This window comes from Papaver somniferum, unplaced genomic scaffold (assembly GCF_003573695.1).
Source record: "Papaver somniferum cultivar HN1 unplaced genomic scaffold, ASM357369v1 unplaced-scaffold_10, whole genome shotgun sequence".
NCBI classification, from domain to species: domain Eukaryota; kingdom Viridiplantae; phylum Streptophyta; class Magnoliopsida; order Ranunculales; family Papaveraceae; genus Papaver; species Papaver somniferum.
In genome coordinates this window covers 5,879,495-5,899,077 of record NW_020618825.1, presented here as the reverse complement: position 1 = coordinate 5,899,077, position 19,583 = coordinate 5,879,495, and the positions used below count along the sequence as shown (strand labels likewise).

The following is a 19,583-nucleotide window of genomic DNA, read 5'->3' as shown; positions in this document are numbered from 1 at the left end:
AGAGTATTCACAATACTAATAGACATCGTGAAAAGGTTTTCAACTACATAAACTAGATATAGTGAAACAGTTACTTTACAACATAAGTTCTTTGTTGTCCAAGATAGTTCTACAATTCATACAGGTGCTGTGCAAATATTATTCATAATACTGGTAATTGTTGTTGCATATGTTTCTACGATATGCAACTTATGTTGTCCACAATTGTTCTACAATACAAGCAAGAGTTGTGTTGGGTTATCAAAAAAATTGAAAGAGAATCACAACATTGGCAAACTATTGTTGAACCATGAATCACATCACTATTTACAACACTTGTCATCCATTGTAGAAAAACTTGGACTTTCTACAATACCCCCGTTCCACAATGCATGAAATGGAGTTGTCGTAGGGGTACTGCAACTCTTATCTTGTGTCGTCAATGATGATTTTTCCCGTAGTGAATCTTCAAGCAGTGTGTGAAAGCTAACCAGTTAATTTATCATGTGTAGACTCATTCCATTCGTACGAGAAAGATCCATTGTAAGAAGGTTATTAAAATTCTTTAGATTGGGAGAACATGTAACTCTATTAAACATAAACCTGACTAGCTTCTGATAAAAAAAATAAAAAATTAAAAGACTAGGTCAAGCCTTTAGTGAATTTGGTAGTGCACAAGCAGCACTAGGAACCTTTGGCTTAAAAAAGGGCACCATACTGTCGGACTTTGTAGCGAACCTAGCTAATACCAATTGGTTCCCTCGTGCAAATGTTGAAGTCATACTTTTCCAAAATCACTTTTCTTGTTTCTCGGTTGTTCATATATCATACTATTTACTAAACTCAATCACTCCACAATTATGTTTCTACCTATTGAACTAAATGATAAACCCAGTCACCTTATTTTAATTTGTATGCGCGCGACTCTAGTTTTAGTTTTACCATGTTAAGAGCTAGTCATGCTGGTGTCTATGAGATGGTGGAGAAAATTGAACTCTCCCAGTGCAATAAACTTTTTTTGGTAATATGAGATACGGGAACTCTCCCAATGACGGATGCGGCCACTGGTTTCTTTTATAGAATTTTATTTCTTTTAGAAGGAATAGAACAATTGAATTCCAATTGGTTGCAGTTGCCTTGAGGTGGGAAAAAAGAGAGAAGGAAATGGGTTTAATTCTTGCTATAACACTTCTGACGCTTTATCCGGAAGCAGAGAGTTGAGTTTCATTTATACTAGAGTCGCTAAAAAAAAGAAAAAAAAAAAAAAAACAGCCAGGCCAAAATTGAAAATGTATATTGTATATATTTTTTCTATATAAATTGAAAAAAAAAAAATTGTGCACCAAATTACCGATATCATGTATCCCTGGCTAAGGCAAAACAAAATACCACTATTGATTATAGTAGTTAGCAGGGTCTTGTACTTGAAGTTGATAACATCAAAATTGTAAATAAAGCAATTTTTATTTTTGTTTCAAAATTATAACATACCTCCAAGGGAAAGAAGGGAGGTAGGGGACTTAACACCATATTAAAACCCCGTGTTACCCAAGATAAGCATTTATGTGAAGCGATAACTCAGATCGATCCACACTCATATCAATAATGGGGATGGACCAATTTCAAAGGGTTTAACAATTTGGAAGGTGCCGTTGAAGCCACACATTCCACATTACACAGCAAGCAAGAGAGACAAAAGGGCTTTACTGATAATTGAATTCCTAATTGATGGCCATAGCTAGCTGCAGTAGAGTGAGCACATTTTCAGGCAGTGAAGAAGCCAACCCATTCTGTAGTTATTACATTCTTTCGATTTTTGTTCAGTTTTCTGTAGTTATTACACATGGTTTGGTGGTAAAACTTGAGTACGATGATATAAGAAAGAGAGGGTATGGTTAAAGTTTCTCAAAATATGGTTATAAGTAAGGATGAATGGTGGGGGACTATATTTTTGAAGTTTGATTGCATGATGGGTGTTTAGTTATGTTACAGGAAAGTGATATTAATTCATTCTTATCAAATCAACTGACTAAACCAAAGACTCCCCACCTTCAGCTTTAAAGTCTCCTTCATCTGCTCCAACTCTTTCTCTACTTCAGTATATCTGCTTTAGAAGTTTTTTTACTTTCCTGAAAAAGTTTCTTCCCAGGAGGAGATACGGTGCTCATATATGCATCCAAGTATCATGATGTACCCATCGTTATAAATGTTTCTGGACGCTACCACATGGACAAAGGAATTGATAAAATCTTGGGTAAAGATTATATGGAAAGAATCAAGGAAAATGGATTTATAGATGTCAAGGACAACAAAGGTGATTTGTCTTTTTTATGCCTTACAAGTTTCATTCGAGTTCCTTATATAGCACGACTGTTTTGTCTGTAATTTGGATAAAGGGTTTTGATGGAGTTTTTATGAAAATTAGGAAATATCCGGTACCGTGTGACAGAAGAGAGTTTGTTGCAACTCCTTGCAATAGATATGCATGCAGTATGCCTATCAATTGCGAAGAGCTGCAGGTTTGTATTTCTAGCTTGTGTAATACATGCTTCGTCTTCAGCAATCTATGGAATTTTTGAACTCAGATCATGGTGATTGGAGAATCACTGTACACCAATATTAGATCTCAAAAGTTTTTGAGTTTCAATTTGCTTTGACAACAACTGGATTAATTTAATTACGTATCATATAAACAGGGTCTTTACTGTTCATGGCTCTGAGGATGAGATTGCACCTCTGGGAGATGCTTTCGAGTTTGCCAATATCATACATAACTACAAATTGCACATTGTGGAAGGTGCTGATCACGTTTTCGACAACCATCAGTCTGAGTTAGTTGAATTGGTGGTGAACTTCATTAGAGAATCCCTACAGGTGAACAATATAACCCTTCATTAGATACCATCTATTCTTTTTCTTGGCTCATGGGGAAGAAAGGAAAGGCATAAACTTGTTTCCAAGTTAGACTTTCACCTAATTCCTATTTTCTCAAACAGTAATTGTTAGACTTTCACTGAAATTTCACTATGTTATTAGCACAAAATTTGTGTGACTGTGGTCTTAGAAGTACTTCGATTACATGAAATTTTATATTTATAACCAAACTGCTTTGGTTACTAAGACCAGGTCTCGAATTTACCTTCAAGCAGTGTACAAACTAATTAATTAGTTAATTTACCATGTGTAGATTCATTCCATTCATGTGAGGAAGATCCATCGTAAGACAGTTATTGGAATTCTTTAGTTTGCAACAACACGTAATTCTATATTAAACATAAACCAGCTCAGGCCTTTATTGAATTTGGTAGTGCACAAGTAGCACTAGGAGGAGCCTTTGGTTTAAAAAAGGCACCATAAGTTTATAATATTTGACTTTGTAGCGAACCTATAATACCCATTGGTTCCTTCATGCAAATGTCTGAAGTCATACTTTTCCAAAATCTCCTCTTTTGGTTTCTCGGTTTGTAGTCGCAGTAAATCCTACAACACACTCCTTATGATAATTTCTAGATCTAAATCTTTTTTATCTCCTAATTATCAATATAAATACTAGAAATATAAATAGACACAAGAATTTTTACATGGTTCGATCATTGTGATCTACATCCATGGTTCTTCACTATGATTGTAGGAATTACATGAATATTACATTTAGAAGCAGAGAGTTGAGTTTCATTTATACTAGAGTCGCTAAAAAAAAAAAAAAAAAAAAAAACAAACAAAACAGCCAGGCCAAAATTGAAAATGTATATTGTATATATTTTTTCTATATAAATTGAAAAAAAAAAAAAATTGTGCACCAAATTACCGTTATCATGTATCCCTGGCTAAGGCAAAACAAAATACCACTATTGATTATAGTAGTTAGCAGGGGTCTTGTACTTGAAGTTGATAACATCAAAATTGTAAATAAAGCAATTTTTATTTTTGTTTCAAAATTATAACATACCTCCAAGGGACAGAAGGGAGGTAGGGGACTTAACACCAAATTAAAACCCCGTGTTACCCAAGATAAGCATTTATGTGAAGCGACAACTCAGATCGATCCACACTCATATCAATAATGGGGATGGACCAATTTCAAAGGGTTTAACAATTTGGAAGGTGCCGTTGAAGCCACACATTCCACATTACACAGCAAGCAAGAGACAAAAGGGCTTTATTGATAATTGAATTCCTAATTGATAGCCATAGCTAGCTGCAATAGAGTGAGCACATTTTCAGGCAGTGAAGAAGCCAACCCATTCTGTAGTTATTACATTCTTTCGATTTTTGTTCAGTTTTCTGTAGTTATTACACATGGTTTGGTGAGTTTGGTGGTAAAACTTGAGTACGATGATATAAGAAAGAGAGGGTATGGTTAAAGTTTCTCAAAATATGGTTATAAGTAAGGATGAATGGTGGGGGACTATATTTTTGAAGTTTGATTGCATGATGGGTGTTTAGTTATGTTAAAGGAAAGTGATATTAATTCATTCTTATCAAATCAACTGACTAAACCAAAGACTCCCCACCTTCACCTTTAAAGTCTCCTTCATCTGCTCCAACTCTTTCTCTACTTCAGTATATCTGCTTTAGAAGTTTTTTTAAATTCCTGAAAAAGTTTCTTCCCAGGAGGAGATACGGTGCTCATATATGCATCCAAGTATCATGATGTACCCATCGTTATAAATGTTTCTGGACGCTACCACATGGACAAAGGAATTGATAAAATCTTGGGTAAAGATTATATGGAAAGAATCAAGGAAAATGGATTTATAGATGTCAAGGACAACAAAGGTGATTTGTCTTTTTTATGCCTTACAAGTTTCATTTGAGTTCCTTATATAGCACGACTGTTTTGTCTGTAATTTGGATAAAGGGTTTTGATGGAGTTTTTATGAAAATGTAGGAAATATCCGGTACCGTGTGACAGAAGAGAGTTTGTTGCAACTCCTTGCAATAGATATGCATGCAGTATGCCTTTCAATTGCGAAGAGCTGCAGGTTTGTATTTCTAGCTTGTGTATACATGCTTCGTCTTAAGCAATCTATGGAATTTTTGAACTCAGATCATGGTGATTGGAGAATCACTGTACACCAATATTAGATCTCAAAAGTTTTTGAGTTTCAATTTGCTTTGACAACAACTGGATTAATTTAATTACGTATCATATAAACAGGGTCTTTACTGTTCATGGCTCTGAGGATGAGATTGCACCTCTGGGAGATGCTTTCGAGTTTGCCAATATCATACATAACTACAAATTGCACATTGTGGAAGGTGCTGATCACGTTTTCGACAACCATCAGTCTGAGTTAGTTGAATTGGTGGTGAACTTCATTAGAGAATCCCTACAGGTGAACAATATAACCCTTCATTAGATACCATCTATTCTTTTTCTTGGCTCATGGGGAAGAAAGGAAAGGCATAAACTTGTTTCCAAGTTAGACTTTCACCTAATTCCTATTTTCTCAAACAGTAATTGTTAGACTTTCACTGAAATTTCACTATGTTATTAGCACAAAATTTGTGTGACTGTGGTCTTAGAAGTACTTCGATTACATGAAATTTTATATTTATAACCAAACTGCTTTGGTTACTAAGACCAGGTCTCGAATTTACCTTCAAGCAGTGTACAAACTAATTAATTAGTTAATTTACCATGTGTAGATTCATTCCATTCATGTGAGGAAGATCCATCGTAAGACAGTTATTGGAATTCTTTAGTTTGCAACAACACGTAATTCTATATTAAACATAAACCAGCTCAGGCCTTTATTGAATTTGGTAGTGCACAAGTAGCACTAGGAGGAGCCTTTGGTTTAAAAAAGGCACCATAAGTTTATAATATTTGACTTTGTAGCGAACCTATAATACCCATTGGTTCCTTCATGCAAATGTCTGAAGTCATACTTTTCCAAAATCTCCTCTTTTGGTTTCTCGGTTTGTAGTCGCAGTAAATCCTACAACACACTCCTTATGATAATTTCTAGATCTAAATCTTTTTTATCTCCTAATTATCAATATAAATACTAGAAATTAAATAGACACAAGAATTTTTACATGGTTCGATCATTGTGATCTACATCCATGGTTCTTCACTATGATTGTAGGAATTACATGAATATTACATTTAGAAGCAGAGAGTTGAGTTTCATTTATACTAGAGTCGCTAAAAAAAGAAAAAAAAAAAAAAAAAACAGCCAGGCCAAAATTGAAAATGTATATTGTATATATTTTTTCTATATAAATTGAAAAAAAAAAAATTGTGCACCAAATTACCGTATCATGTATCCCTGGCTAAGGCAAAACAAAATACCACTATTGATTATAGTAGTTAGCAGGGTCTTGTACTTGAAGTTGATAACATCAAAATTGTAAATAAAGCAATTTTTATTTTTGTTTCAAAATTATAACATACCTCCAAGGGAAGAAGGGAGGTAGGGGACTTAACACCAAATTAAAACCCCGTGTTACCCAAGATAAGCATTTATGTGAAGCGACAACTCAGATCGATCCACACTCATATCAATAATGGGGATGGACCAATTTCAAAGGGTTTAACAATTTGGAAGGTGCCGTTGAAGCCACACATTCCACATTACACAGCAAGCAAGAGAGACAAAAGGGCTTTATTGATAATTGAATTCCTAATTGATGGCCATAGCTAGCTGCAATAGAGTGAGCACATTTTCAGGCAGTGAAGAAGCCAACCCATTCTGTAGTTATTACATTCTTTCGATTTTTGTTCAGTTTTCTGTAGTTATTACACATGGTTTGGTGAGTTTGGTGGTAAAACTTGAGTACGATGATATAAGAAAGAGAGGGTATGGTTAAAGTTTCTCAAAATATGGTTATAAGTAAGGATGAATGGTGGGGGACTATATTTTTGAAGTTTGATTGCATGATGGGTGTTTAGTTATGTTAAAGGAAAGTGATATTAATTCATTCTTATCAAATCAACTGACTAAACCAAAGACTCCCCACCTTCACTTTAAAGTCTCCTTCATCTGCTCCAACTCTTTCTCTACTTCAGTATATCTGCTTTAGAAGTTTTTTTACTTCCTGAAAAAGTTTCTTCCCAGGAGGAGATACGGTGCTCATATATGCATCCAAGTATCATGATGTACCCATCGTTATAAATGTTTCTGGACGCTACCACATGGACAAAGGAATTGATAAAATCTTGGGTAAAGATTATATGGAAAGAATCAAGGAAAATGGATTTATAGATGTCAAGGACAACAAAGGTGATTTGTCTTTTTTATGCCTTACAAGTTTCATTCGAGTTCCTTATATAGCACGACTGTTTTGTCTGTAATTTGGATAAAGGGTTTTGATGGAGTTTTTATGAAAATGTAGGAAATATCCGGTACCGTGTGACAGAAGAGAGTTTGTTGCAACTCCTTGCAATAGATATGCATGCAGTATGCCTTCAATTGCGAAGAGCTGCAGGTTTGTATTTCTAGCTTGTGTAATACATGCTTCGTCTTCAGCAATCTATGGAATTTTTGAACTCAGATCATGGTGATTGGAGAATCACTGTACACCAATATTAGATCTCAAAAGTTTTTGAGTTTCAATTTGCTTTGACAACAACTGGATTAATTTAATTACGTATCATATAAACAGGGTCTTTACTGTTCATGGCTCTGAGGATGAGATTGCACCTCTGGGAGATGCTTTCGAGTTTGCCAATATCATACATAACTACAAATTGCACATTGTGGAAGGTGCTGATCACGTTTTCGACAACCATCAGTCTGAGTTAGTTGAATTGGTGGTGAACTTCATTAGAGAATCCCTACAGGTGAACAATATAACCCTTCATTAGATACCATCTATTCTTTTTCTTGGCTCATGGGGAAGAAAGGAAAGGCATAAACTTGTTTCCAAGTTAGACTTTCACCTAATTCCTATTTTCTCAAACAGTAATTGTTAGACTTTCACTGAAATTTCACTATGTTATTAGCACAAAATTTGTGTGACTGTGGTCTTAGAAGTACTTCGATTACATGAAATTTTATATTTATAACCAAACTGCTTTGGTTACTAAGACCAGGTCTCGAATTTACCTTCAAGCAGTGTACAAACTAATTAATTAGTTAATTTACCATGTGTAGATTCATTCCATTCATGTGAGGAAGATCCATCGTAAGACAGTTATTGGAATTCTTTAGTTTGCAACAACACGTAATTCTATATTAAACATAAACCAGCTCAGGCCTTTATTGAATTTGGTAGTGCACAAGTAGCACTAGGAGGAGCCTTTGGTTTAAAAAAGGCACCATAAGTTTATAATATTTGACTTTGTAGCGAACCTATAATACCCATTGGTTCCTTCATGCAAATGTTGAAGTCATACTTTTCCAAAATCTCCTTTTGGTTTCTCGGTTTGTAGTCGCAGTAAATCCTACAACACACTTATGATAATTTCTAGATCTAAATCTTTTTTATCTCCTAATTATCAATATAAATACTAGAAATATAAATAGACACAAGAATTTTTACATGGTTCGATCATTGTGATCTACATCCATGGTTCTTCACTATGATTGTAGGAATTACATGAATATTACATTTAGAAGCAGAGAGTTGAGTTTCATTTATACTAGAGTCGCTAAAAAAAGAAAAAAAAAACAAAACAAAAACAGCCAGGCCAAAATTGAAAATGTATATTGTATATATTTTTTCTATATAAATTGAAAAAAAAAAAAAAATTGTGCACCAAATTACCGTTATCATGTATCCCTGGCTAAGGCAAAACAAAATACCACTATTGATTATAGTAGTTAGCAGGGGTCTTGTACTTGAAGTTGATAACATCAAAATTGTAAATAAAGCAATTTTTATTTTTGTTTCAAAATTATAACATACCTCCAAGGGACAGAAGGGAGGTAGGGGACTTAACACCAAATTAAAACCCCGTGTTACCCAAGATAAGCATTTATGTGAAGCGACAACTCAGATCGATCCACACTCATATCAATAATGGGGATGGACCAATTTCAAAGGGTTTAACAATTTGGAAGGTGCCGTTGAAGCCACACATTCCACATTACACAGCAAGCAAGAGAGACAAAAGGGCTTTATTGATAATTGAATTCCTAATTGATAGCCATAGCTAGCTGCAATAGAGTGAGCACATTTTCAGGCAGTGAAGAAGCCAACCCATTCTGTAGTTATTACATTCTTTCGATTTTTGTTCAGTTTTCTGTAGTTATTACACATGGTTTGGTGAGTTTGGTGGTAAAACTTGAGTACGATGATATAAGAAAGAGAGGGTATGGTTAAAGTTTCTCAAAATATGGTTATAAGTAAGGATGAATGGTGGGGGACTATATTTTTGAAGTTTGATTGCATGATGGGTGTTTAGTTATGTTAAAGGAAAGTGATATTAATTCATTCTTATCAAATCAACTGACTAAACCAAAGACTCCCCACCTTCACCTTTAAAGTCTCCTTCATCTGCTCCAACTCTTTCTCTACTTCAGTATATCTGCTTTAGAAGTTTTTTTAAATTCCTGAAAAAGTTTCTTCCCAGGAGGAGATACGGTGCTCATATATGCATCCAAGTATCATGATGTACCCATCGTTATAAATGTTTCTGGACGCTACCACATGGACAAAGGAATTGATAAAATCTTGGGTAAAGATTATATGGAAAGAATCAAGGAAAATGGATTTATAGATGTCAAGGACAACAAAGGTGATTTGTCTTTTTTATGCCTTACAAGTTTCATTCGAGTTCCTTATATAGCACGACTGTTTTGTCTGTAATTTGGATAAAGGGTTTTGATGGAGTTTTTATGAAAATGTAGGAAATATCCGGTACCGTGTGACAGAAGAGAGTTTGTTGCAACTCCTTGCAATAGATATGCGTGCAGTATGCCTTTCAATTGCGAAGAGCTGCAGGTTTGTATTTCTAGCTTGTGTAATACATGCTTCGTCTTAAGCAATCTATGGAATTTTTGAACTCAGATCATGGTGATTGGAGAATCACTGTACACCAATATTAGATCTCAAAAGTTTTTGAGTTTCAATTTGCTTTGACAACAACTGGATTAATTTAATTACGTATCATATAAACAGGGTCTTTACTGTTCATGGCTCTGAGGATGAGATTGCACCTCTGGGAGATGCTTTCGAGTTTGCCAATATCATACATAACTACAAATTGCACATTGTGGAAGGTGCTGATCACGTTTTCGACAACCATCAGTCTGAGTTAGTTGAATTGGTGGTGAACTTCATTAGAGAATCCCTACAGGTGAACAATATAACCCTTCATTAGATACCATCTATTCTTTTTCTTGGCTCATGGGGAAGAAAGGAAAGGCATAAACTTGTTTCCAAGTTAGACTTTCACCTAATTCCTATTTTCTCAAACAGTAATTGTTAGACTTTCACTGAAATTTCACTATGTTATTAGCACAAAATTTGTGTGACTGTGGTCTTAGAAGTACTTCGATTACATGAAATTTTATATTTATAACCAAACTGCTTTGGTTACTAAGACCAGGTCTCGAATTTACCTTCAAGCAGTGTACAAACTAATTAATTAGTTAATTTACCATGTGTAGATTCATTCCATTCATGTGAGGAAGATCCATCGTAAGACAGTTATTGGAATTCTTTAGTTTGCAACAACACGTAATTCTATATTAAACATAAACCAGCTCAGGCCTTTATTGAATTTGGTAGTGCACAAGTAGCACTAGGAGGAGCCTTTGGTTTAAAAAAGGCACCATAAGTTTATAATATTTGACTTTGTAGCGAACCTATAATACCCATTGGTTCCTTCATGCAAATGTCTGAAGTCATACTTTTCCAAAATCTCCTCTTTTGGTTTCTCGGTTTGTAGTCGCAGTAAATCCTACAACACACTCCTTATGATAATTTCTAGATCTAAATCTTTTTTATCTCCTAATTATCAATATAAATACTAGAAATATAAATAGACACAAGAATTTTTACATGGTTCGATCATTGTGATCTACATCCATGGTTCTTCACTATGATTGTAGGAATTACATGAATATTACATTTAGAAGCAGAGAGTTGAGTTTCATTTATACTAGAGTCGCTAAAAAAAAGAAAAAAAAAACAAAACAAAAACAGCCAGGCCAAAATTGAAAATGTATATTGTATATATTTTTTCTATATAAATTGAAAAAAAAAAAAAATTGTGCACCAAATTACCGATATCATGTATCCCTGGCTAAGGCAAAACAAAATACCACTATTGATTATAGTAGTTAGCAGGTGTCTTGTACTTGAAGTTGATAACATCAAAATTGTAAATAAAGCAATTTTTATTTTTGTTTCAAAATTATAACATACCTCCAAGGGAAAGAAGGGAGGTAGGGGACTTAACACCAAATTAAAACCCCGTGTTACCCAAGATAAGCATTTATGTGAAGCGACAACTCAGATCGATCCACACTCATATCAATAATGGGGATGGACCAATTTCAAAGGGTTTAACAATTTGGAAGGTGCCGTTGAAGCCACACATTCCACATTACACAGCAAGCAAGAGAGACAAAAGGGCTTTATTGATAATTGAATTCCTAATTGATAGCCATAGCTAGCTGCAATAGAGTGAGCACATTTTCAGGCAGTGAAGAAGCCAACCCATTCTGTAGTTATTACATTCTTTCGATTTTTGTTCAGTTTTCTGTAGTTATTACACATGGTTTGGTGAGTTTGGTGGTAAAACTTGAGTACGATGATATAAGAAAGAGAGGGTATGGTTAAAGTTTCTCAAAATATGGTTATAAGTAAGGATGAATGGTGGGGGACTATATTTTTGAAGTTTGATTGCATGATGGGTGTTTAGTTATGTTAAAGGAAAGTGATATTAATTCATTCTTATCAAATCAACTGACTAAACCAAAGACTCCCCACCTTCACCTTTAAAGTCTCCTTCATCTGCTCCAACTCTTTCTCTACTTCAGTATATCTGCTTTAGAAGTTTTTTTAAATTCCTGAAAAAGTTTCTTCCCAGGAGGAGATACGGTGCTCATATATGCATCCAAGTATCATGATGTACCCATCGTTATAAATGTTTCTGGACGCTACCACATGGACAAAGGAATTGATAAAATCTTGGGTAAAGATTATATGGAAAGAATCAAGGAAAATGGATTTATAGATGTCAAGGACAACAAAGGTGATTTGTCTTTTTTATGCCTTACAAGTTTCATTTGAGTTCCTTATATAGCACGACTGTTTTGTCTGTAATTTGGATAAAGGGTTTTGATGGAGTTTTTATGAAAATGTAGGAAATATCCGGTACCGTGTGACAGAAGAGAGTTTGTTGCAACTCCTTGCAATAGATATGCATGCAGTATGCCTTTCAATTGCGAAGAGCTGCAGGTTTGTATTTCTAGCTTGTGTAATACATGCTTCGTCTTAAGCAATCTATGGAATTTTTGAACTCAGATCATGGTGATTGGAGAATCACTGTACACCAATATTAGATCTCAAAAGTTTTTGAGTTTCAATTTGCTTTGACAACAACTGGATTAATTTAATTACGTATCATATAAACAGGGTCTTTACTGTTCATGGCTCTGAGGATGAGATTGCACCTCTGGGAGATGCTTTCGAGTTTGCCAATATCATACATAACTACAAATTGCACATTGTGGAAGGTGCTGATCACGTTTTCGACAACCATCAGTCTGAGTTAGTTGAATTGGTGGTGAACTTCATTAGAGAATCCCTACAGGTGAACAATATAACCCTTCATTAGATACCATCTATTCTTTTTCTTGGCTCATGGGGAAGAAAGCAAAGGCATAAACTTGTTTCCAAGTTAGACTTTCACCTAATTCCTATTTTCTCAAACAGTAATTGTTAGACTTTCACTGAAATTTCACTATGTTATTAGCACAAAATTTGTGTGACTGTGGTCTTAGAAGTACTTTGATTACATGAAATTTTATATTTATAACCAAACTGCTTTGGTTACTAAGACCAGGTCTCGAATTTACCTTCAAGCAGTGTACAAACTAATTAATTAGTTAATTTACCATGTGTAGATTCATTCCATTCATGTGAGGAAGATCCATCGTAAGACAGTTATTGGAATTCTTTAGTTTGCAACAACACGTAACTCTATATTAAACATAAATCAGCTCAGGCCTTTATTGAATTTGGTAGTGCACAAGTAGCACTAGGAGGAGCCTTTGGTTTAAAAAAGGCACCATAAGTTTATAATATTTGACTTTGTAGCGAACCTATAATACCAATTGGTTCCTTCATGCAAATGTTTGAAGTCATACTTTTCCAAAATCTCCTTTTTTGGTTTCTCGGTTTGTGGTCGCAGTAAATCCTACAACACATTCCTTATGATAATTTCTAGATCTAAATCTTTTTTATCTCCTAATTATCAATATAAATATTAGAAATATAAATAGACACAAGGATTTTTACATGGTTCGATCATTGTGATCTACATCCATGGTTCTTCACTATGATTGTAGGAATTACATGAATATTACATTTAGAATCTCCATTAATGGGTTCTTGATAGAGCTCTAGATTTGGATTTTGGGGAAGAAGATGATAAAGAAAATAAAGTCTCTCTCTGTATCTTTTTAAAAAGTGTGTCCCTCTACCAAATGTGTCTCTCCTTTTCTCTCTCCTGCCTTTCTCTTTATATAGGTGTTTACATAGTGGATGACATCTAATAGGTAGTGGAGTACAACTAATAAAGCCTTTTATTTCGGATCTAGTGTGCGATGTTCTCGCACACTTATATTATATCTTCTCGCACGTTCTACGTCTCTCGCACACTCATATGGGTTATGCGATATTTTTCCCCTACATTTTGCCTCTTTTTTCTTGAATATTGGTTGAAGAGCGATCTTTAAGAAAAAATACGTTGTTGTAATTGTTGGAGGAGCGAGCGAAAGAATACTGGACTTGAAAAGTACGTACTTGCCTCTATTCCTTTGTGAAGTTCCGAAGCTTTGAGAAGTATCATTTCTTGAAGTATGCGAAGTATGAAGTATCCGTCCTTGAATGTGAATAAGAAGTATTGTGAACTAATCATGCGAAACTATTGTTGTTGTTGATCACAAGTTCTTTCACGGAACGATTCATTGCTTTCAATTTTGCCTCTGTATACTCAGCGTTGGAGTAGTTGAGATGATTCTGACCGAGAAGATAAAGAACAAAAAATATTTTCTTGGTAATCTATAGTTTCCTCTGTTCTTTATCTATGAGGGGAGAATCCTTGAGAAAGTGTTGTATGAAATGTGTATGCGATGCTTATGCCATGAAATGCTTCTGCGATGCTTATGCCATGAAATGCTTATGCGATGCTTTCATGATGAGAATGCTTATCAATTGTTGATGTAATGTATAGATAATGTTTGTGTTACTTAGCTTATTTTGCCGCACTAATGTTGATGTTACTTCAAATTACTTTCATTCTTCATTTCTTTGGATTTGTCTTTAGTATAAGCGTTCAACTTCGCGCATTTATTGTTCCTCGCGTGTTCTTTCTTGTGCTCCATCTTTTTCACTTTTGTTCTTTGTCTTTATTTAGTTCATTTTATGATGTTGTATTGTTGCTTCTCTTGCTTCTCCCTATGTAGATGTCTTATTTTGCCTCTATTTGGTCGGGCGGCAAAATCGCAGGCGGTCTTTACCCTTTCAAGTAATGACCCATTGATCTTGCCTTATCATCTCTTGTATTTTTGCCCCTGCAGGATGTTTTTCATACGACAATGCAACAGGCCTAGATACTCCGGTGAGTAGAAGCCCCATGACATTGTCGTCTTTTGACACAATTCAGCTTCCTAATGGAGGGTGTCGTCCTTATATTCCCCCTGGTTGCCCCTTCAAAGAATCTTACCTTTACCGGGTTAAGGTTGACTCCTCCCATCCGGTAATACAACAAGCAGTTGATTTCGCAGTCTCTTATCCCTCCACAAATAAGGTTTATGGTTACGAGACCGCACCTTAAATGGGGTTTCTTCGGACCGAGTGCATCATAGTCAGGACCTGTCAAGAGTGGCAAGGTACGCTCCAGACGCCCCGGGAACTCTTGACTCAACCGTGTACCTCGGCACCCTGATCGAGTTTCTGCAATCCTTAAGAAAGATCTTATTACCCCAATCTTTCGATTTAGGTGTCTCTCCTGGATGGGAATTTTCGTTTTTCTCATCCCAAATATCCATGACTCAAGTTCCAGGGTTAATGTAGCTTTCCTTTGAGTCATGCTTACCAGGTTTTCCCCGATTATGACGTGCGATAGGTCTTACTTTTGCCTCTTGCATTTATGTGAACTAGGTTGCACACCACATTCGGATGTCCTAGCCTCCCTAGTTAGAGTTTTTATTTCTGTTTCCTTCTATTAAGGTCTTACTTTTGCCTTTTTCTTCTTTGCTTTTCTTTCTTCTTGTTGTAATGCTCTATTTCTCTTGATGTGAGTTCCTCCTGGTGCGTAGATATCGCTTTTGATTAAGATAGTTGTAGCCTTGACCCCTTTTCTTCTTAGTATGCTTATGATAATCCTCTTAAAAAAAAAAAAATTGTGCACCAAATTACCGTTATCATGTATCCCTGGCTAAGGCAAAACAAAATACCACTATTGATTATAGTAGTTAGCAGGGGTCTTGTACTTGAAGTTGATAACATCAAAATTGTAAATAAAGCAATTTTTATTTTTGTTTCAAAATTATAACATACCTCCAAGGGACAGAAGGGAGGTAGGGGACTTAACACCAAATTAAAACCCCGTGTTACCCAAGATAAGCATTTATGTGAAGCGACAACTCAGATCGATCCACACTCATATCAATAATGGGGATGGACCAATTTCAAAGGGTTTAACAATTTGGAAGGTGCCGTTGAAGCCACACATTCCACATTACACAGCAAGCAAGAGAGACAAAAGGGCTTTATTGATAATTGAATTCCTAATTGATAGCCATAGCTAGCTGCAATAGAGTGAGCACATTTTCAGGCAGTGAAGAAGCCAACCCATTCTGTAGTTATTACATTCTTTCGATTTTTGTTCAGTTTTCTGTAGTTATTACACATGGTTTGGTGAGTTTGGTGGTAAAACTTGAGTACGATGATATAAGAAAGAGAGGGTATGGTTAAAGTTTCTCAAAATATGGTTATAAGTAAGGATGAATGGTGGGGGACTATATTTTTGAAGTTTGATTGCATGATGGGTGTTTAGTTATGTTAAAGGAAAGTGATATTAATTCATTCTTATCAAATCAACTGACTAAACCAAAGACTCCCCACCTTCACCTTTAAAGTCTCCTTCATCTGCTCCAACTCTTTCTCTACTTCAGTATATCTGCTTTAGAAGTTTTTTTAAATTCCTGAAAAAGTTTCTTCCCAGGAGGAGATACGGTGCTCATATATGCATCCAAGTATCATGATGTACCCATCGTTATAAATGTTTCTGGACGCTACCACATGGACAAAGGAATTGATAAAATCTTGGGTAAAGATTATATGGAAAGAATCAAGGAAAATGGATTTATAGATGTCAAGGACAACAAAGGTGATTTGTCTTTTTTATGCCTTACAAGTTTCATTTGAGTTCCTTATATAGCACGACTGTTTTGTCTGTAATTTGGATAAAGGGTTTTGATGGAGTTTTTATGAAAATGTAGGAAATATCCGGTACCGTGTGACAGAAGAGAGTTTGTTGCAACTCCTTGCAATAGATATGCATGCAGTATGCCTTTCAATTGCGAAGAGCTGCAGGTTTGTATTTCTAGCTTGTGTAATACATGCTTCGTCTTAAGCAATCTATGGAATTTTTGAACTCAGATCATGGTGATTGGAGAATCACTGTACACCAATATTAGATCTCAAAAGTTTTTGAGTTTCAATTTGCTTTGACAACAACTGGATTAATTTAATTACGTATCATATAAACAGGGTCTTTACTGTTCATGGCTCTGAGGATGAGATTGCACCTCTGGGAGATGCTTTCGAGTTTGCCAATATCATACATAACTACAAATTGCACATTGTGGAAGGTGCTGATCACGTTTTCGACAACCATCAGTCTGAGTTAGTTGAATTGGTGGTGAACTTCATTAGAGAATCCCTACAGGTGAACAATATAACCCTTCATTAGATACCATCTATTCTTTTTCTTGGCTCATGGGGAAGAAAGCAAAGGCATAAACTTGTTTCCAAGTTAGACTTTCACCTAATTCCTATTTTCTCAAACAGTAATTGTTAGACTTTCACTGAAATTTCACTATGTTATTAGCACAAAATTTGTGTGACTGTGGTCTTAGAAGTACTTTGATTACATGAAATTTTATATTTATAACCAAACTGCTTTGGTTACTAAGACCAGGTCTCGAATTTACCTTCAAGCAGTGTACAAACTAATTAATTAGTTAATTTACCATGTGTAGATTCATTCCATTCATGTGAGGAAGATCCATCGTAAGACAGTTATTGGAATTCTTTAGTTTGCAACAACACGTAACTCTATATTAAACATAAATCAGCTCAGGCCTTTATTGAATTTGGTAGTGCACAAGTAGCACTAGGAGGAGCCTTTGGTTTAAAAAAGGCACCATAAGTTTATAATATTTGACTTTGTAGCGAACCTATAATACCAATTGGTTCCTTCATGCAAATGTTTGAAGTCATACTTTTCCAAAATCTCCTTTTTTGGTTTCTCGGTTTGTGGTCGCAGTAAATCCTACAACACATTCCTTATGATAATTTCTAGATCTAAATCTTTTTTATCTCCTAATTATCAATATAAATATTAGAAATATAAATAGACACAAGGATTTTTACATGGTTCGATCATTGTGATCTACATCCATGGTTCTTCACTATGATTGTAGGAATTACATGAATATTACATTTAGAATCTCCATTAATGGGTTCTTGATAGAGCTCTAGATTTGGATTTTGGGGAAGAAGATGATAAAGAAAATAAAGTCTCTCTCTGTATCTTTTTAAAAAGTGTGTCCCTCTACCAAATGTGTCTCTCCTTTTCTCTCTCCTGCCTTTCTCTTTATATAGGTGTTTACATAGTGGATGACATCTAATAGGTAGTGGAGTACAACTAATAAAGCCTTTTATTTCGGATCTAGTGTGCGATGTTCTCGCACACTTATATTATATCTTCTCGCACGTTCTACGTCTCTCGCACACTCATATGGGTTATGCGATATTTTTCCCCTACATTTTGCCTCTTTTTTCTTGAATATTGGTTGAAGAGCGATCTTTAAGAAAAAATACGTTGTTGTAGTTGTTGGAGGAGTGAGCGAAAGAATACTGGACTTGAAAAGTACGTACTTGCCTCTATTCCTTTGTGAAGTTCCGAAGCTTTGAGAAGTATCATTTCTTGAAGTATGCGAAGTATGAAGTATCCGTCCTTGAATGTGAATAAGAAGTATTGTGAACTAATCATGCGAAACTATTGTTGTTGTTGATCACAAGTTCTTTCACGAAACGATTCATTGCTTTCAATTTTGCCTCTGTATACTCAGCGTTGGAGTAGTTGAGATGATTCTGACCGAGAAGATAAAGAACAAAAAATATTTTCTTGGTAATCTATAGTTTCCTCTGTTCTTTATCTATGAGGGGAGAATCCTTGAGAAAGTGTTGTATGAAATGTGTATGTGATGCTTATGCCATGAAATGCTTATGCGATGCTTATGCCATGAAATGCTTATGCGATGCTTTCATGATGAGAATGCTTATCAATTGTTGATGTAATGTATAGATAATGTTTGTGTTACTTAGCTTATTTTGCCGCACTAATGTTGATGTTACTTCAAATTACTTTCATTCTTCATTTCTTTGGATTTGTCTTTAGTATAAGCGTTCAACTTCGCGCATTTATTGTTCCTCGCGTTTTCTTTCTTGTGCTCCATCTTTTTCACTTTTGTTCTTTGTCTTTATTTAGTTCATTTTATGATGTTGTATTGTTGCTTCTCTTGCTTCTCCCTATGTAGATGTCTTATTTTGCCTCTATTTGGTCGGGCGGCAAAATCGCAGGCGGTCTTTACCCTTTCAAGTAATGACCCATTGATCTTGCCTTATCATCTCTTGTATTTTTGCCCCTGCAGGATGTTTTTCATACGACAATGCAACAGGCCTAGATACTCCGGTGAGTAGAAGCCCCATGACATTGTCGTCTTTTGACACAATTCAGCTTCCTAATGGAGGGTGTCGTCCTTATATTCCCCCTGGTTGCCCCTTCAAAGAATCTTACCTTTACCGGGTTAAGGTTGACTCCTCCCATCCGGTAATACAACAAGCAGTTGATTTCGCAGTCTCTTATCCCTCCACCAATAAGGTTTATGGTTACGAGACCGCACCTTAAATGGGGTTTCTTCGGACCGAGTGCATCATAGTCAGGACCTGTCAAGAGTGGCAAGGTACGCTCCAGACGCCCCGGGAACTCTTGACTCAACCGTGTACCTCGGCACCCTGATCGAGTTTCTGCAATCCTTAAGAAAGATCTTATTACCCCAATCTTTCGATTTAGGTGTCTCTCCTGGATGGGAATTTTCGTTTTTCTCATCCCAAATATCCATGACTCAAGTTCCAGGGTTAATGTAGCTTTCCTTTGAGTCATGCTTACCAGGTTTTCCCCG

The 19,583-nt window shown here is 35.5% G+C and overlaps 6 protein-coding genes across 14 annotated transcripts; all 6 read left to right on the top strand.

Moving 5' to 3' along the window:
* The first annotated feature begins 1,758 nt into the window (after positions 1–1,758).
* Positions 1,759–4,759, top strand: LOC113326809. 2 transcript variants are annotated; one of them, XM_026574472.1, is made up of 4 exons: positions 1,759–2,293; positions 2,405–2,498; positions 2,676–2,853; positions 3,167–3,660. In XM_026574472.1, the coding sequence occupies exons 1-4, from the start codon at positions 2,206–2,208 to the stop codon at positions 3,221–3,223; spliced, it is 417 nt and encodes a 138-aa protein (XP_026430257.1). In that variant the 5' UTR covers positions 1,759–2,205; the 3' UTR covers positions 3,224–3,660. The 2 variants fall into 2 exon arrangements, with proteins under 2 accessions (XP_026430257.1, XP_026430256.1); XM_026574471.1 differs by lacking the exon at positions 3,167–3,660 and adding an exon at positions 4,594–4,759 and having other exon boundaries at positions 1,775–2,293.
* On the top strand, positions 4,599–7,396 carry LOC113326805. Of its 3 annotated transcripts, XR_003348562.1 has the most exons (5): positions 4,599–4,758; positions 4,871–4,964; positions 5,141–5,318; positions 7,047–7,211; positions 7,324–7,396. XR_003348562.1 is itself a non-coding variant. In XM_026574466.1 (4 exons), exons 1-4 carry the CDS (start codon positions 4,671–4,673, stop codon positions 7,101–7,103), a joined length of 417 nt encoding a protein of 138 aa, XP_026430251.1. In that variant the 5' UTR covers positions 4,657–4,670; the 3' UTR covers positions 7,104–7,212. The 3 variants fall into 3 exon arrangements, 2 of the variants coding, with proteins under 2 accessions (XP_026430251.1, XP_026430252.1); XM_026574466.1 differs by lacking the exon at positions 7,324–7,396 and having other exon boundaries at positions 4,657–4,758; positions 7,047–7,212; XM_026574467.1 differs by lacking the exons at positions 7,047–7,211; positions 7,324–7,396 and adding an exon at positions 5,632–5,992 and having other exon boundaries at positions 4,657–4,758.
* LOC113326222 lies at positions 7,124–9,671 on the top strand. The gene is made up of 4 exons (XM_026573988.1): positions 7,124–7,218; positions 7,324–7,416; positions 7,594–7,771; positions 9,506–9,671. The coding sequence occupies exons 1-4, from the start codon at positions 7,124–7,126 to the stop codon at positions 9,560–9,562; spliced, it is 423 nt and encodes a 140-aa protein (XP_026429773.1). The 3' UTR covers positions 9,563–9,671.
* LOC113326811 lies at positions 9,569–12,137 on the top strand. Of its 2 annotated transcripts, none has more exons than XM_026574476.1 (4): positions 9,569–9,670; positions 9,783–9,876; positions 10,054–10,231; positions 11,972–12,137. In XM_026574476.1, exons 1-4 carry the CDS (start codon positions 9,583–9,585, stop codon positions 12,026–12,028), a joined length of 417 nt encoding a protein of 138 aa, XP_026430261.1. In that variant the 5' UTR covers positions 9,569–9,582; the 3' UTR covers positions 12,029–12,137. The 2 variants fall into 2 exon arrangements, with proteins under 2 accessions (XP_026430261.1, XP_026430262.1); XM_026574477.1 differs by lacking the exon at positions 11,972–12,137 and adding an exon at positions 10,545–11,150.
* LOC113326806 lies at positions 12,035–16,502 on the top strand. 3 transcript variants are annotated; one of them, XM_026574468.1, is made up of 4 exons: positions 12,035–12,136; positions 12,249–12,342; positions 12,520–12,697; positions 16,337–16,502. In XM_026574468.1, the coding sequence occupies exons 1-4, from the start codon at positions 12,049–12,051 to the stop codon at positions 16,391–16,393; spliced, it is 417 nt and encodes a 138-aa protein (XP_026430253.1). In that variant the 5' UTR covers positions 12,035–12,048; the 3' UTR covers positions 16,394–16,502. The 3 variants fall into 3 exon arrangements, with proteins under 3 accessions (XP_026430253.1, XP_026430255.1, XP_026430254.1); XM_026574470.1 differs by lacking the exon at positions 16,337–16,502 and adding an exon at positions 14,688–14,888; XM_026574469.1 differs by lacking the exon at positions 16,337–16,502 and adding an exon at positions 13,011–13,826.
* LOC113326810 lies at positions 16,342–19,162 on the top strand. 3 transcript variants are annotated; one of them, XM_026574473.1, is made up of 4 exons: positions 16,342–16,501; positions 16,614–16,707; positions 16,885–17,062; positions 17,376–18,173. In XM_026574473.1, exons 1-4 carry the CDS (start codon positions 16,414–16,416, stop codon positions 17,430–17,432), a joined length of 417 nt encoding a protein of 138 aa, XP_026430258.1. In that variant the 5' UTR covers positions 16,342–16,413; the 3' UTR covers positions 17,433–18,173. The 3 variants fall into 3 exon arrangements, with proteins under 3 accessions (XP_026430258.1, XP_026430259.1, XP_026430260.1); XM_026574474.1 differs by lacking the exon at positions 17,376–18,173 and adding an exon at positions 19,053–19,162 and having other exon boundaries at positions 16,400–16,501; XM_026574475.1 differs by lacking the exon at positions 17,376–18,173 and adding an exon at positions 18,230–18,733 and having other exon boundaries at positions 16,400–16,501.
* The last annotated feature ends 421 nt before the right edge of the window (positions 19,163–19,583 follow it).

What these genes read in the sequence shown, in the direction of transcription:
- LOC113326805 (XM_026574466.1), top strand. Translation starts at nt 4,671, where the DNA reads ATGGACAAAGGAATTGATAAAATCTTGGGTAAAGATTATATGGAAAGA. An exon ending in AGATGTCAAGGACAACAAAG is followed by an intron (nt 4,759 to 4,870) that starts GTGATTTGTCTT and finishes ATGAAAATGTAG; the next exon opens with GAAATATCCGGTACCGTGTG. An exon ending in TCAATTGCGAAGAGCTGCAG is followed by an intron (nt 4,965 to 5,140) that starts GTTTGTATTTCT and finishes TCATATAAACAG; the next exon opens with GGTCTTTACTGTTCATGGCT.
- LOC113326222 (XM_026573988.1), top strand. Translation starts at nt 7,124, where the DNA reads ATGGACAAAGGAATTGATAAAATCTTGGGTAAAGATTATATGGAAAGA. An exon ending in AAGGACAACAAAGGTGATTT is followed by an intron (nt 7,219 to 7,323) that starts GTCTTTTTTATG and finishes ATGAAAATGTAG; the next exon opens with GAAATATCCGGTACCGTGTG. An exon ending in TCATTAGAGAATCCCTACAG is followed by an intron (nt 7,772 to 9,505) that starts GTGAACAATATA and finishes GTTTCTTCCCAG; the next exon opens with GAGGAGATACGGTGCTCATA.
- LOC113326809 (XM_026574471.1), top strand. Translation starts at nt 2,206, where the DNA reads ATGGACAAAGGAATTGATAAAATCTTGGGTAAAGATTATATGGAAAGA. An exon ending in AGATGTCAAGGACAACAAAG is followed by an intron (nt 2,294 to 2,404) that starts GTGATTTGTCTT and finishes TATGAAAATTAG; the next exon opens with GAAATATCCGGTACCGTGTG. An exon ending in TCATTAGAGAATCCCTACAG is followed by an intron (nt 2,854 to 4,593) that starts GTGAACAATATA and finishes GTTTCTTCCCAG; the next exon opens with GAGGAGATACGGTGCTCATA.
- LOC113326810 (XM_026574473.1), top strand. Translation starts at nt 16,414, where the DNA reads ATGGACAAAGGAATTGATAAAATCTTGGGTAAAGATTATATGGAAAGA. An exon ending in AGATGTCAAGGACAACAAAG is followed by an intron (nt 16,502 to 16,613) that starts GTGATTTGTCTT and finishes ATGAAAATGTAG; the next exon opens with GAAATATCCGGTACCGTGTG. An exon ending in TCAATTGCGAAGAGCTGCAG is followed by an intron (nt 16,708 to 16,884) that starts GTTTGTATTTCT and finishes TCATATAAACAG; the next exon opens with GGTCTTTACTGTTCATGGCT.
- LOC113326811 (XM_026574476.1), top strand. Translation starts at nt 9,583, where the DNA reads ATGGACAAAGGAATTGATAAAATCTTGGGTAAAGATTATATGGAAAGA. An exon ending in AGATGTCAAGGACAACAAAG is followed by an intron (nt 9,671 to 9,782) that starts GTGATTTGTCTT and finishes ATGAAAATGTAG; the next exon opens with GAAATATCCGGTACCGTGTG. An exon ending in TCAATTGCGAAGAGCTGCAG is followed by an intron (nt 9,877 to 10,053) that starts GTTTGTATTTCT and finishes TCATATAAACAG; the next exon opens with GGTCTTTACTGTTCATGGCT.
- LOC113326806 (XM_026574468.1), top strand. Translation starts at nt 12,049, where the DNA reads ATGGACAAAGGAATTGATAAAATCTTGGGTAAAGATTATATGGAAAGA. An exon ending in TCAATTGCGAAGAGCTGCAG is followed by an intron (nt 12,343 to 12,519) that starts GTTTGTATTTCT and finishes TCATATAAACAG; the next exon opens with GGTCTTTACTGTTCATGGCT. An exon ending in TCATTAGAGAATCCCTACAG is followed by an intron (nt 12,698 to 16,336) that starts GTGAACAATATA and finishes GTTTCTTCCCAG; the next exon opens with GAGGAGATACGGTGCTCATA.